Raw genomic sequence first — 13,143 nt, 5'->3', positions numbered from 1 at the left:
GGAAGTAATAGTGTGTGGTGACTTTAATGTTGACCTATTAGGTGACTCTCCTAATAGGTCGAAATTGTTGTTACTTTTTAAATCATTTAATCTTTTTAATGTTTTTCTGGAACCAACTAGAATTACACCCACGTCAGCCACTTGTCTAGATAACATATTCTGTAACTGTGAGTTTAAAGACAGTAGTGTGATTAATTGTCTGAGGTCAGACCACAGTGGGCAGACCATTACCTTAGTAAACACTGACAAGACAAATAAAACTAAGGTGAGATGCAGACCGATTACTACAAAGAAAATTGACAATTACTTGAAGAAACTAGACGAAAAACTTCCGAATGTTAAATTAGATTGCAATTCTAATGAGATGTATAGTAACTTGTTTAAGATAATAGCTGATGAGTTTGAGAGTAATTTTGAAACGAAGGAAGTTTTGATTGACAATAAAATTAAATTTTGTGACTGGGCTACAGAGGGTATTCGCAAAAGCAGGGCGACATTATATGATCTGTATGAGATGAAAACATTCATACTCCGACCTGACTTTCAATCTTATGTGAAGAAATATAGCAAGATGTATAAATGTGTCTGTCACTGTGCGAAGACAATGTTTATTAATAACAAGATTAAAGACTCTGCTAACAAATCTAAGGCCATTTGGACTATTATTAATAACGAAACGGGGAAGAATCGAACACGCGAGACAAATTTATCTTTGAAGGTAGGCAATGACATTATAACATCGAATGATGCGGTGGCGAGGGTCTTTGAAGAGTTTTTTACGAACATTCCTTTAGAGACTACGTGTAACCTGGATTCTTCGGCTGCAGCAGCTGAAACCCTGACGAAGGAGAACGCACCTTCAACCGATAAGGAATTTAAATTCAGATATATTAATACATTAACTATTATAAAAACATTTAAGTCATTAAATATGAAGAAAACTGAAGACTTGTGGGGAATGTCAGTTAAATTTGTTCTTTCTATTATTAATAAAATCGCCCCAATTTTGGCTAACATCTTTAATAAATGTATCGCTGAAGGTGTGTTCCCAGATCTTATGAAATTTAGTAAAATTATACCTCTGTTCAAAAGTGGGGATATGGAGGACCCTGCAAATTTCAGGCCTGTCTCGGTTCTTCCAGTTTTGAGTAAAATATTTGAGAGGGTCATACTCAGTCAGATGCTTTTGCATTTCAATGATGCTCGATTGTTTCATAGCCAGCAGTATGGTTTTACAAAAGGCAAATCAACAGCCGATGCCGGTACTGCGTTGATTAAGCACATATTTGACGCCTGGGAAGACCATCACGATGCTATTGGAGTCTTCTGTGATCTGTCGAAGGCGTTTGATTGTGTAGACCATCAGACTTTAATTTCGAAACTTAGATACTATGGAATAGGAGGAAAGGCTTTAGATTTGATATCTTCATATTTAGACAAGAGACAACAAAGGGTCGATATTAACAATACTAAATCACAGGGGGCTCATGTAAAAATAGGCGTCCCTCAAGGATCTATTCTAGGACCATTTTTATTCCTCATTTATATTAATGACTTGCCTTTTATGGTTGAAAAATTGACTAATATAGTTTTATTTGCTGACGATACTTCTTTGCTTTTTAAAGTTAAAAGAAGAGAAAATAATTTTAATGAAATTAATTCAATTCTATCTGACATACACGATTGGTTTACCGTTAATAATCTTCTATTGAATTCTAAGAAAACGAAATGTATTAAATTTACACTGCCGAATGTTAGACAATGCGATACTAACATTATTCTAGATGGGAATAAATTGGACCTAGTAAATGATACTGTCTTTCTTGGGATGACTATAGATTCAAAGTTACAGTGGGGACCTCACATTGAAAAATTGTCTGGAAGGTTGAGCTCCGCAGCTTTTGCTGTACGGAAAATTAGACAGCTGACCGACGTTGAAACCGCCAGATTAGTTTACTTTAGTTATTTCCACAGCTTATTATCGTATGGCATTTTGCTTTGGGGTAGAGCAGCTGATATTGAAACTATATTTGTATTACAGAAAAGAGCCATCCGCTCTATATACAAACTTGGTTCCAGGGATTCATTGAGAGAACTATTTAAAGAAATTAACATCCTTACAGTTCCATGTCAGTTCATTTTTTCCAATTTAATGTATGTACGAAAGAATATTTCAACTTTTGATACAATTGGCAGTAATCATGACATTAATACTAGGAACAAGCATAAGCTGGCTTTTCCAGCGATGCGTCTGGCGAAAGTTAATAAATCGTTTTTAGGGTACTGTATTAGATTTTATAATAAGCTTCCAGCAGAAGTTGCTCAAATGCCAGAGAATAAGTTTAAGTGTTACATTAAAGAGAAACTCAGGAAAAAAGCTTATTATAAAATTGATGATTACTTAGAGGACGTTAATGCATGGCTGTGATAAGTAGTTAGCTCTGCTCATATTATTATAATAATAATTATTAAGCTTATATGTATTGTATACCAACTAGTTTTAAGTCTTTTTTTGAAAAGATGGCTCAGGAGTTTCTTGCCTCCGTTCTTCTCCTTAGACAGAAAGAGCCCCCCCTTATCCGAACGGAGAGTAATTTGTAAAAATTGACGTTCATCAGAAAATTTTATATTTGTACGATGAATAAAAAAATTTGAGTTTGAGTTTGAGTTTGAGTTAAAATAATAAAATGACTCACAGCATCAGTCTGCCAACATTAAAAAAAAACTCAAGTTTTGGTTAATGTAATAGTTGCCCATATGCCACTCACTTTCAAGGAGCTCCTCATTCATCACTTCCTATGATTCTTCCTTCATTATCATACCCTACTTGTAAAAATTTCAGGCTTGAGGGTGTCACATGCTACATTTACCAGTATTTCTTAATAGAGCATACCACCAATGCAGTTGCAGATTTTATAAACTATGTTGAATCTTGTTTCCTATTGAATGATTATTATAATTATCATTGTTTTACATTTTATTTTATAGATTTCCACTCCATGCATGCTAAATGGGATCACGATTATGCAAAGAAAATACCTCTCAATGCACCTCTGGAAACTACCAAAAGGCATCTGTCAGGATCAGAACGTATGTACTCGTAACATAATATTTATTACTTACATTATACCTAATTATTATCTAAGACATACCCTATCTTCATTTGAATTTTTGTTAAGTAATTGTTTATATTACAGTGGAAGACATTATAAAAGTGTTAAATACAGTGAACCTTGAGCATTCATATGCACTGCCACCCAATAAAAAAAAGAAGTTTAATACTGGTACTTCACTTTAATTATAATTACCTAGTAGTTGTTATTTTATTGTGTGTATGTGTAAACTCTATTTTCTAGCACTTATTGATCATAATCACAATTCACAATGAAACCTCGTAATATTAAGAATAACCGTTTATTTTAGTTGTTTTCAGGGAGCCATCTACAATTTCATACAAAATATAAATACATAAACTAAAACGAAACCATACCGCGATGTACACGACTACCTACAACGCCATCTATGAGCAGACTTCACAACTATAAACTTATAAACTGAACATTCCGCCCACCGAGGACCATGTCCGATTCAACCTATAAGAAAACAATACAAATTATGAGTTTAAACTTATCGAAATAAAAAATAAACAACATAGTTATGTTGGGTGGGCTTAGAAAATCTAACCATTATAACAAGCACCTCACGTCTCAAAGCTACCCTACCGCCCACCGTGACAACTCCGCCTTTAAATAAACATATCTTATACACAATGGCAACAAGCAACTAAACCAAATAATTTATAAAAATATACAAACTTACACCCTTTGACCTCCCTCATGACTAATGAAACATAAAAACAAACAACTTCTTAAACAATATGTGGCTAGCATGCTGATTGTAGATTAAACGATACTTAATAATGATGAGCATAGTTATCCTACGTAGTCTTAGGTAAAAAACATAGTTTGTTACATGGCCTCTTTACCAAAGAATTTTTGCATTTAACAGTAACAACACGAGTAATGTTATCCTTACCGGTATGTTTCTCTACAATTCTACCTAAAAGCCATTTGGCTGGAGGTAAATTGTTATCCTTAATAATAACTACGTCGTCTATCTGGGGTTCAGGTAACACATTGTTCCATTTCTGTCTCTGATTAAGCGTAACAAGGTATTCATCAGACCATCTTTTCCAAAAATCATTAACGATTTTTTGTACAAGTCTCCAACGTTGCAATCCTGTAACATGCGTATAAGTAGCGTCTTCATCAGGAATGTTTAATAACGGCTCACCTACCAAAAAATGCCCAGGTGTCAGAGGCAATGGGTCATCTGGATTATCGCTTAGCTTTGTTAAAGGACGCGAATTGAGGCATGCCTCGATTTGGGTTAACACTGTTGTCAGTTCTTCGAAGGTGAGGATCGAATCACCAATAACTCTTTTCATATGTGACTTTGTAGAGCGCACTCCTGCCTCCCATAGTCCACCAAAGTTTGGTGCGCCTGGTGGTATAAAGTGCCAAGAGGTTCCTTCTAGAGTTAGCAGACTCGCAATGTCTTGATGTAATTGTGATTTAGCACTCGTTAACATCTCCTTTAGTTGTCTGTCAGCGCCGACGAAATTCGTTCCATTATCACTATACAAATCTTGGCAATGACCTCTTCTTGCTGTAAATCTTCTGTACGCCGCGATAAATCCTTGTGTGGACAAGTCTGAGACCGCTTCCAAGTGTATGGCCCTCGTGACCATACAAACAAATAGGGCAATGTATCCTTTGTACGACTTGGCTCCTCTTCCAGGTGAAAACTTAATGTTGATAGGGCCAGCATAATCAACTCCTGAAGCTTGGAATGGTTTGCTCGGTTTAAGTCGTGCTTCTGGTAACTGACCCATCAATTGATTATTACTTTGCCTGGAGTACCGTAAGCATGTGACACACTCTCTGTAGCATTTTTTTACTTGATCCTTGCCTCGAATAATCCAATACTTTGACCTCAAATAGTTATGCATTACTTGCGGACCTCCATGTAGAGTTATCTTATGGGCTTCCACAACAATTAATGTTGTAAGGTGTGACTTGGCGGGCAATATTACTGGATGTCGTTTTTCATATGTTACTTGAGCCAAATGAATGCGTCCACCGACTCTGATTATTCCATCCTTATCCATGATAGGATTTAACGTGTACAGTGAACTTTTCTTTGCAACCTTTCCTTCGGCACGCAATCTTCCTATTTCTTCGCGGAAGTGAAACTCTTGTGTTTGTTTTATGCTTATTTTGAGTACTTCCTCTCTTTCCTTTGCTGTGACAAATTTGGGTATTGTCTCTCTTGTCTCTTTCGTCTTTTTTATTCTGAGAAACCTCCGACAATATGCCAGAATGGTTAACATTTTGGCTAGTGCTGAAAACCTCGTCCATACAAAACTTTCTTCTTCAACAGCTACTGCTAAGACCTTGACTGTCCTCTCTTCCTCATGTGTTAGAAACTCCTTCTCAGTGGCAGGGGGTATATCTTCTCTCAACCATTCTGGTCCCTCCCACCACAAAAGATGTGTTGACATTTCAGATGGTTTCAATCCTCTCGACGCACAATCAGCAGGGTTGGAATTTGTGTTAACATGTCTCCACCGATCAGCCTCTAATAATGTCAAAATTTGCGATACTCTATTACTGACGAAAGTTGTCCACCGATTCGGTAATCCGTTCAGCCAGGCTAAAACAACTGTAGAGTCAGACCACGCATATAATTTTTCTTGTGGAACATCCATAACTTCAGACACTTCGAATATTAATTTGGCTGCCAGTACTGCCGCACACAATTCAAGCCTAGGAATTGATATTTCCTTTTCCACTGGCGATACTTTGGTTTTAGCAGTCATTAGATGTACGTATATTTGGCCACTTGGACTGATAACTCTCATGTATACCGCTGCTGCATAGGCCGTACGTGATGCATCAGCAAATGTGTGTAGTTCAATATGGCAGTCGTTTGTCGTATTTAACCATCTTGGTATCACACATCGTTTTACTGTAACCAGTTCACTTCTGAATTGTAACCACTTGTTTCTCAGATCTTCAGTCAATTGCTCATCCCACTCCAATCCTGATTTCCATAGCTCTTGGATAAATACCTTTGCTACTGCCACTACTGGGGCTATCCACCCCATAGGATCATACAACCTTGAAATATCTGACAACACTCTCCTCTTGGTGATAGGTTGTTGATTCTCTTCTGGTAGCCGTACTGAGTACTCAAACTGATCGTTCATTCTGTTCCAGCTGATTCCTAAAACCTTAACAAGGTTACTCAATTCTACAGGTATCGATTGATCTGCTGTCCTTTTTTCTTCTTCGATGACCTTTAAAACTTGGTCATTGTTGCTAGTCCATTTTTGCAACTCAAATCCACCAGCCTTCATGAGTTCATCCATTTGGTGATAAATGTCTTTAGCTTCGTCTTCTGTCTGGCACCCTGTCATCAGATCGTCCATATAAAAGTCTCTGAGGGTTATATCAGCTGCCAACGGCCATTTGGTCTGTTCGTCTTTTGCAAGTTGCTGGAGTGACTTAACTGCAAGGTATGGAGCAGCTGCGGTTCCAAATGTTACGGTCAATAATCTATAGTGTTTTATCGGTTCATTTGGGTTAGATCTCCCTACAATCCTTTGAAAGTCTGTGTCTTTATCATTTACTCTCACTTGTCGATACATTTTGACTATATCAGCCACCAAGCATATACGATGACGTCTCCATCTCAGAAGTATATGGCGTAGGTCTTGTTGAAGTTTAGGGCCTATTAATAATTCATCATTTAATGACACTTTATTGTATCCCTGGCAACTTGCGTCAAATACCACTCGGACCTTCGTCGTTTTCTTATCGTTTCTAACGACAGCATGGTGCGGTAAGTACACTGCTCTTGGATTATTTATCTCTTCCTCCTTTACTATCTGTGCCATATGATTAAGCTCTACATATTCGTTTATGACTCTTTTGTATTCATCATATAACACAGGATTACTTATTAGCTTCCTCTCCAGATGACAGAACCTTCTTTGAGCTATTTCTCTCGAACCACCATATTGGCATTCTGGGTCTTCGATTTTAAAAGGTAATCGCACTACGTACCGGCCATTTTGATCTCTTTCAGTTGTAGATTTAAATCTTTCTTCACAAAGTTCTTCTTCTCTGGTTAATTGCTTTTTGACAGAGTCGGGCTCATTCTCCATCTCCCAAAATTGTTTTAGAAACGTATCTTCCTGTACACCAATATGCATGTTCACTAATTTAGCCCCTTCTTTAGTGTCTCGAACTCTTCCAGACAATATCCAACCGAACATTGTGTTTTGTGCAATTGGCCCGTCAGATTTCTTGATTATACCGGGCAGCACTATGTCTCCGTATACTTCCGCTCCTAGAAGGATATTAATTCGGCCAGGTGCGTTATACTGCGGGTCTGCTAGCGGTATTCTCTCCCTATTTAGCCAAGCGATCTCCGTGAGTTGGGTGGTTGGGAGTAAAGATGTTAATGACTTCAACACAAATGCATTCACCTGTACGGTATTTTCCGGATTGTGGCGTGACTCAAGGTTTATAGACACCATCGATTTGATTCTCGTCTCGCCCTCACCTAAACCTGATACTATGCCACTGGCAGGAACTCTCTTTAATCCAAGTAATTGGACTGTTGCCTCTGTCACAAATGAGGCCATCGAACCTTGATCTAGTAAAGCCCGAATGATATGCTTGCTTCCGTTGTTGGACTTCACGTTTACTGAGGCTGTAGCTAGTAACACTTGGTGTTCTGGAAGTTTTTCCCTAGCAAAGTTGGCAACCATTCTGGTCTCTGAATCTGACGCAGGTAAACTCTCTGTTGCCCTTTTAACCTCATTCTCAATATTCGGTTCTTGATGGTCTGATGTATGTCCCTGACGCTCAAAATGGAGCAACGTGTGGTGCCTTCGCCCACATCGGCGGCAACACGTTGCTTGATGACAACCTCTCACAGAATGGGCAGGAGAGAGACAGTTAAAACAAAGTCTTTGTTCTTGAACGTAGCCTGACCTCTCCTGCGGATTTAAATGGTTAAATTGTTTACATTGATATAAATTGTGTGATCCTGAGCACATCGTGCACTTGTTTTGTTGTACAGCCGAATGAAATGATTTAGGTTTAGTAGGTTGATAAGAGTGTTGTGTTTTCTCCATATGCTGGCTTCTATTGATGTTGGGTGCTGACTGGTTCATCATCTCGAGCGCTCTAAATCGAGTCTCTAAAAACTCTGTCAATTGTGGCCAAGTAGGCAGGTCATCATTAGATTTTTCTGCTTGTAGCCCCACTCTATGTTCCCACATTTTGCGTGTCTCACTGTCAAGTTTAGATGTCACCAGGTGGATTATTATGACATCCCATGATGTTGTATCGATCCCCATGTTAGTCAGTGACTTCAAACAAGACGATGTTGTATCCAGCAAATGTTTTATGTCACTAGCAGATTCATGCTTGATGGTCTCTTGATTGAACAGTGTTTTCAGAAACTCATTCGCGTTGAACCGCTTGTTATTATAGCGGCGCTTCAGTTGGTTCCATGCCTCAGAGTAATTTGCTTCGGTGATAGGTAAGTTTCTCAATAAAATCTCAGGTTCTCCGGACAAACTACTCTTTAGATAGTGTAGCTTCTGAACTTCAGCCAGTGTACTGTTTTCATGAATTAGCGAGACAAACATATCATGGAAAGTCTGCCATTCTTCGTATTTTCCACAGAATGTGGGTAGCTTGATTTGTGGCAACTTAACCTCCACCGATGACTCGGCAGCTTGGGCCTTAGACATGCTTGTGGTTTTAATATGGCTCTTAAGATCTTCCTTTAATTTCGCCTTATACATTATATACTTTTCCTCGAATGTAGAATGGTAGTCACCTTGGAAGTATTCCATTGTTTCTCTCATGGAGTTGCTCGTGGAGGAGGCGACGATGGCATGATCTTCTTCAAATTTCTCGTACAGCCTCTCCAGCGCTTCGAGTCTACTCTCGATGTATGATGAATTGACTCTCTCCTTTGGCGATTTTTTGTAGTTGCTTTCGGCCTTCGCTATCGACTTTAACCTATCGTCTTGCCTTCTCAATAACTCCTCCATTTTATTGAATTTTGAGCTGATTATCGAAATTGTAATTGAAAAACCAGAGACTTTGTTATTTCTTGAAATTTGTCAATGTCACTATTGTCGTTGTCACAATCTTCTTTTTCGCTGTCACTGTCACTTCATAGCACGCTGTACACTCAAATACTCCCGGGTTTCGGCACCAATATGTAAACTCTATTTTCTAGCACTTATTGATCATAATCACAATTCACAATGAAACCTCGTAATATTAAGAATAACCGTTTATTTTAGTTGTTTTCAGGGAGCCATCTACAATTTCATACAAAATATAAATACATAAACTAAAACGAAACCATACCGCGATGTACACGACTACCTACAACGCCATCTATGAGCAGACTTCACAACTATAAACTTATAAACTGAACAATGTATATATTTCTAGTATAATCCATTTGTCCTTACTTGGCACTAAAGGTAAACAATCTTTGTGTGTCTTTTTATTAGAATTTATTTAAAAATTAGGTTTTAAAATGAAACATAACAAACAATGGAATACTTACTAGCAAAAATGATTAATTTCTTATTTAACCATTTATTTTAGCTGTAGATTACTTGTTTAATAATATTTTGATTAAAAGACACAATCAAAGTATGGTGCAATCCGTGCAATCGAATGTATTATTGTATGATAGTTATTGTAGTAAGCAGTGCATACAGTAGTGTAGTATTATAGTTAGTATGACCATTACCGCCCTAAGGCATGCGCGCGGCGAGACGGTAGGAGAAATCGGCTACTTCGTCTGGCACACTCGTGGCGGCCCCGCCCCGCACGTCCCCCGCAGTGCACAGCGGTAATGGTCACACTATAATAGTAGCAAGTATAATATAAAGTATATGCACTGAAAGAAAACTAAAGTACCTTAGAAACTTTTAGAAACCTGTTTTTTAATCTCGGATACTAAGTTCAGGTGAAATATCGTTCGTTCGGTGACATATCGGCAGGACAATCGGCTGTTGATGAACCGTTCAGAATTTGAATCATTGATGAACCGTCAAATCAGTATCCGAGATTTAAAAAAAATATTAGTTGTAGCAATAGTTTTTAGCAAAAGACTTATGTTAGATAGAACAAACCTATTATTTTGATTACATTTTAGAAAAAACCTATTATTATAATCTTAATTAAAAAAACTATTTCTAATTTTAGATGGTAACGACACTAATGGCTCATGTGGTTCTAACTCGCAGAGAGAGTTAGATAATTTTAACATATCCGCAGCAACAGACAGTAAGTAGTTCACTACATTTTTTTTAGGTATTGCCAATTTCATATTTGATAATTAAACTATTGATTCAACTCAACTGCAACTATTCTAGGTTTTGCCCAAGAGCTTTGTTTCGAAAATCCTACATTAAAATTTGGAATTCTACTTCTGTCGAATTGACCAATTTATTTCTTCCCAAAAAGAGATATTTAACTCTATTACTTCTGAAAATCACTGTTTTCAGTTTCAGGGACCATTCCTGATGATATTACGACCGCAGAATGTACTGTTCGTATTCCGGAAGTCATATCTCCTAGCTGTTCAAGAAGGTCCAATGTGACATTAGGTAAGCCTACGACGTAGAGTGATTTAAGTTTTTATGCACTTTTTATCCCAGAAGCGAAGCTGGCGGAGAAGTTAGTGTATTATATTTATTTATTAGAAAAAAACACTCCCCAATTTAATCAAAAATACTCTTTCAATTTAAGGTCCAGGTAGGGTATCGTTTTTTTTTAGCTATAAAACCGCCTATTATTAGTTCTTAGTTCGAATAATACTATCTAAAGGTATTAATTATTTTAAGTAAAATACTAAAATATTTTATTTTCTACTTTTCAGAAACCAAGACGGCAAGGAAAAGACTTATAAAAAGTGTACAACAATTAACCCCCAGATGCAAGAAAATGTACCAAAAATGCTCGACTATACTGAAATCCCGTCGCCGTATAGTTCAGTCATACCAGGAGCGAATAGAAAAAGCTGAAAAACTAAATCAGAACAAATCTTTTTCTGAGCTTGTAGAGAAACTGACTCCTCAAGCCAAGACATTCCTTAAAATGCAGGTCACGCTCGCCAATAAACACATAAAAAGACGGAGGTTCACAACTGAACAGAAACTCTTGGCTCTATCACTCCAAAAGCAAAGTCCGAAAGGATATAAATTGCTGCACAAGATATTTATCTTGCCTAGCAGGCGCACTCTAAGAAAATTTACTCATCATATTTCTCTTGCACCGGGAATAAATGAAAACATATTTACACAACTAAAGGAGTCAGTTCGGAATTGGGATGACAAAAAAAAGTGCTGTTCCATTGTGTTTGATGAAGTGGCGTTGACACCTCATTTGACATTCTTAGAATCTGAAGATCGCATTGACGGTTTTGTGAATTTTGGTGCCGAAGTGGAAAGGAAACTATGCGATCATGCCCTTGTTTTTATGGTTCGAGGTATATGCACTTCATGGAGACAGCCCATAGCTTATTATTTATGTGAAGGAACAACTCCAACTATTAAGTTGAAAAACATTTTAAAGGTACTTACTTATTTATTTTTAATTAAATTTAATTAAATGACATCAAGGTTAAATTAACATTTAAGGTAGTTTCTCTCCAACCCGTTCAATCTTTCCGCCCTGTTAAAATTATGTATTGTAACAATCAGGGATATGAAGTTACAACTTTAAGTTGTAATATTTAAAAACATTACTGCCATTTATAAATAAATATGTTTCCAATATTGCAGGAAGTAGTAACTGCTGTCTCTCAAACGGGACTTCTTCCAAAAGCGCTAGTATGCGACCAAGGGTCGACGTTTCAATCCTGCATGAACAGTATGCGAGCAGATACTCGCAGATGTCAATTGCTCCGTAATGATCCCCCAAGTAAGTACCTGGAATTCCTAACTGTCCAAAATATGACTATACACAGGTGTCTTACGGCCTCGATGCCACATGAAGGGTGTACAATATCTAGCAAGAATATAGATGTAGGGTACTAACTCGCGATAACCTCTCTTATTCCATAATTGTTAATATTGAGAGTGAGCGACAACTCTGTTTTAAAGTGGGATTTTGAAACTTTGCTGTAGTAGTTAGTGACCCTGATTGCTATCCCGAAGGTCCTAAGTTCGATTACAGACCGGGCCGGTAATTTGTTTTAATGTCAGATACTCTGGTCTTGGGAGTTAATATGTACCCATGTATCTGTTTAGATATATCAGCTGTTCGATACCTATATTACAGTCTCTCCCTAGTTTAGATGAATGGCTGTGTGTGAGATGTTCCTACACTTTAACTATAAAAAATCCTATGTCTTTTTCAGATAACAAAGTGGAGATTGATGGTCATGCGCTGAACATAATTTTCGACCCTCCGCACCTCATTAAAGGGATACGGAATAACTTTTTAAACAAAGATATGATGTTTAAAGGAAATATAGCTAAATGGAGTGACATTGTCGAAGTGTACAAAAATGACTGCCACGTAGGAGAAATTAGAATGCTTCATAAATTAACAGATGAACATGTCATCCCAGATAAAATAAGGAAAATGAAAGTTAAAAACTGTACACAAGTCCTCAGCGAGCGAACCGCTGCAATGCTCTTGTTTACATCCAATTATGGTTTGTATATTTTCGTTTATTAAACTACTAAAGACTTGTTATTTTCATCACGTCGATGAAAATGTTCAAATATCTGCAATAAAAAGTGTTGTTCTCTACTATAGGCTATTTTTCAAATATTATTCTAGTGCTAAATGGTTATTATTAGTGTAAGATAATAGGCAGATCATTAAACCTAGTCAGAGAAGGCCTTTGGGCAGCTTGAAAACATCTGGTTGCCCACTTACCCGGTAACTCTCTCAGCACAATCACCAACCCGCACTAGGCCAGCGTGGTGCATTAGGCCTAAACCCTTCCTTCATTGGAATGAGACCCGTGCCGGAGATGACGACCTGATGCGCATTGGTTTCTAACTTTTGACCGCTGTGC

At 37.5% G+C, this 13,143-nt stretch overlaps 1 protein-coding gene across 2 annotated transcripts in view; it reads left to right on the top strand.

Moving 5' to 3' along the window:
- LOC105394056 overlaps window positions 1–13,143 on the top strand; it is a 29,069-nt gene that overhangs the window by 13,454 nt on the left and 2,472 nt on the right. The window contains exons 4-10 of one of the 2 annotated variants that reach the window (XM_048631139.1): window positions 2,989–3,090; window positions 3,198–3,284; window positions 10,317–10,397; window positions 10,619–10,720; window positions 10,993–11,687; window positions 11,897–12,035; window positions 12,475–12,774. In XM_048631139.1, coding sequence (XP_048487096.1) covers window positions 2,989–3,090; window positions 3,198–3,284; window positions 10,317–10,397; window positions 10,619–10,720; window positions 10,993–11,687; window positions 11,897–12,035; window positions 12,475–12,774 — 1,506 coding nt within the window. The remainder of the gene's footprint in view (window positions 1–2,988; window positions 3,091–3,197; window positions 3,285–10,316; window positions 10,398–10,618; window positions 10,721–10,992; window positions 11,688–11,896; window positions 12,036–12,474; window positions 12,775–13,143) is intronic. The other variant, XM_048631140.1, reaches the window with a different exon arrangement.

The sequence above is a fragment of the Plutella xylostella genome, chromosome 28 (genome assembly GCF_932276165.1).
Source record: "Plutella xylostella chromosome 28, ilPluXylo3.1, whole genome shotgun sequence".
Lineage (NCBI taxonomy): Eukaryota > Metazoa > Arthropoda > Insecta > Lepidoptera > Plutellidae > Plutella > Plutella xylostella.
The sequence above is the reverse complement of the archived record's forward strand: the minus strand, read 5'-3'. Positions and strand labels throughout refer to the sequence as shown.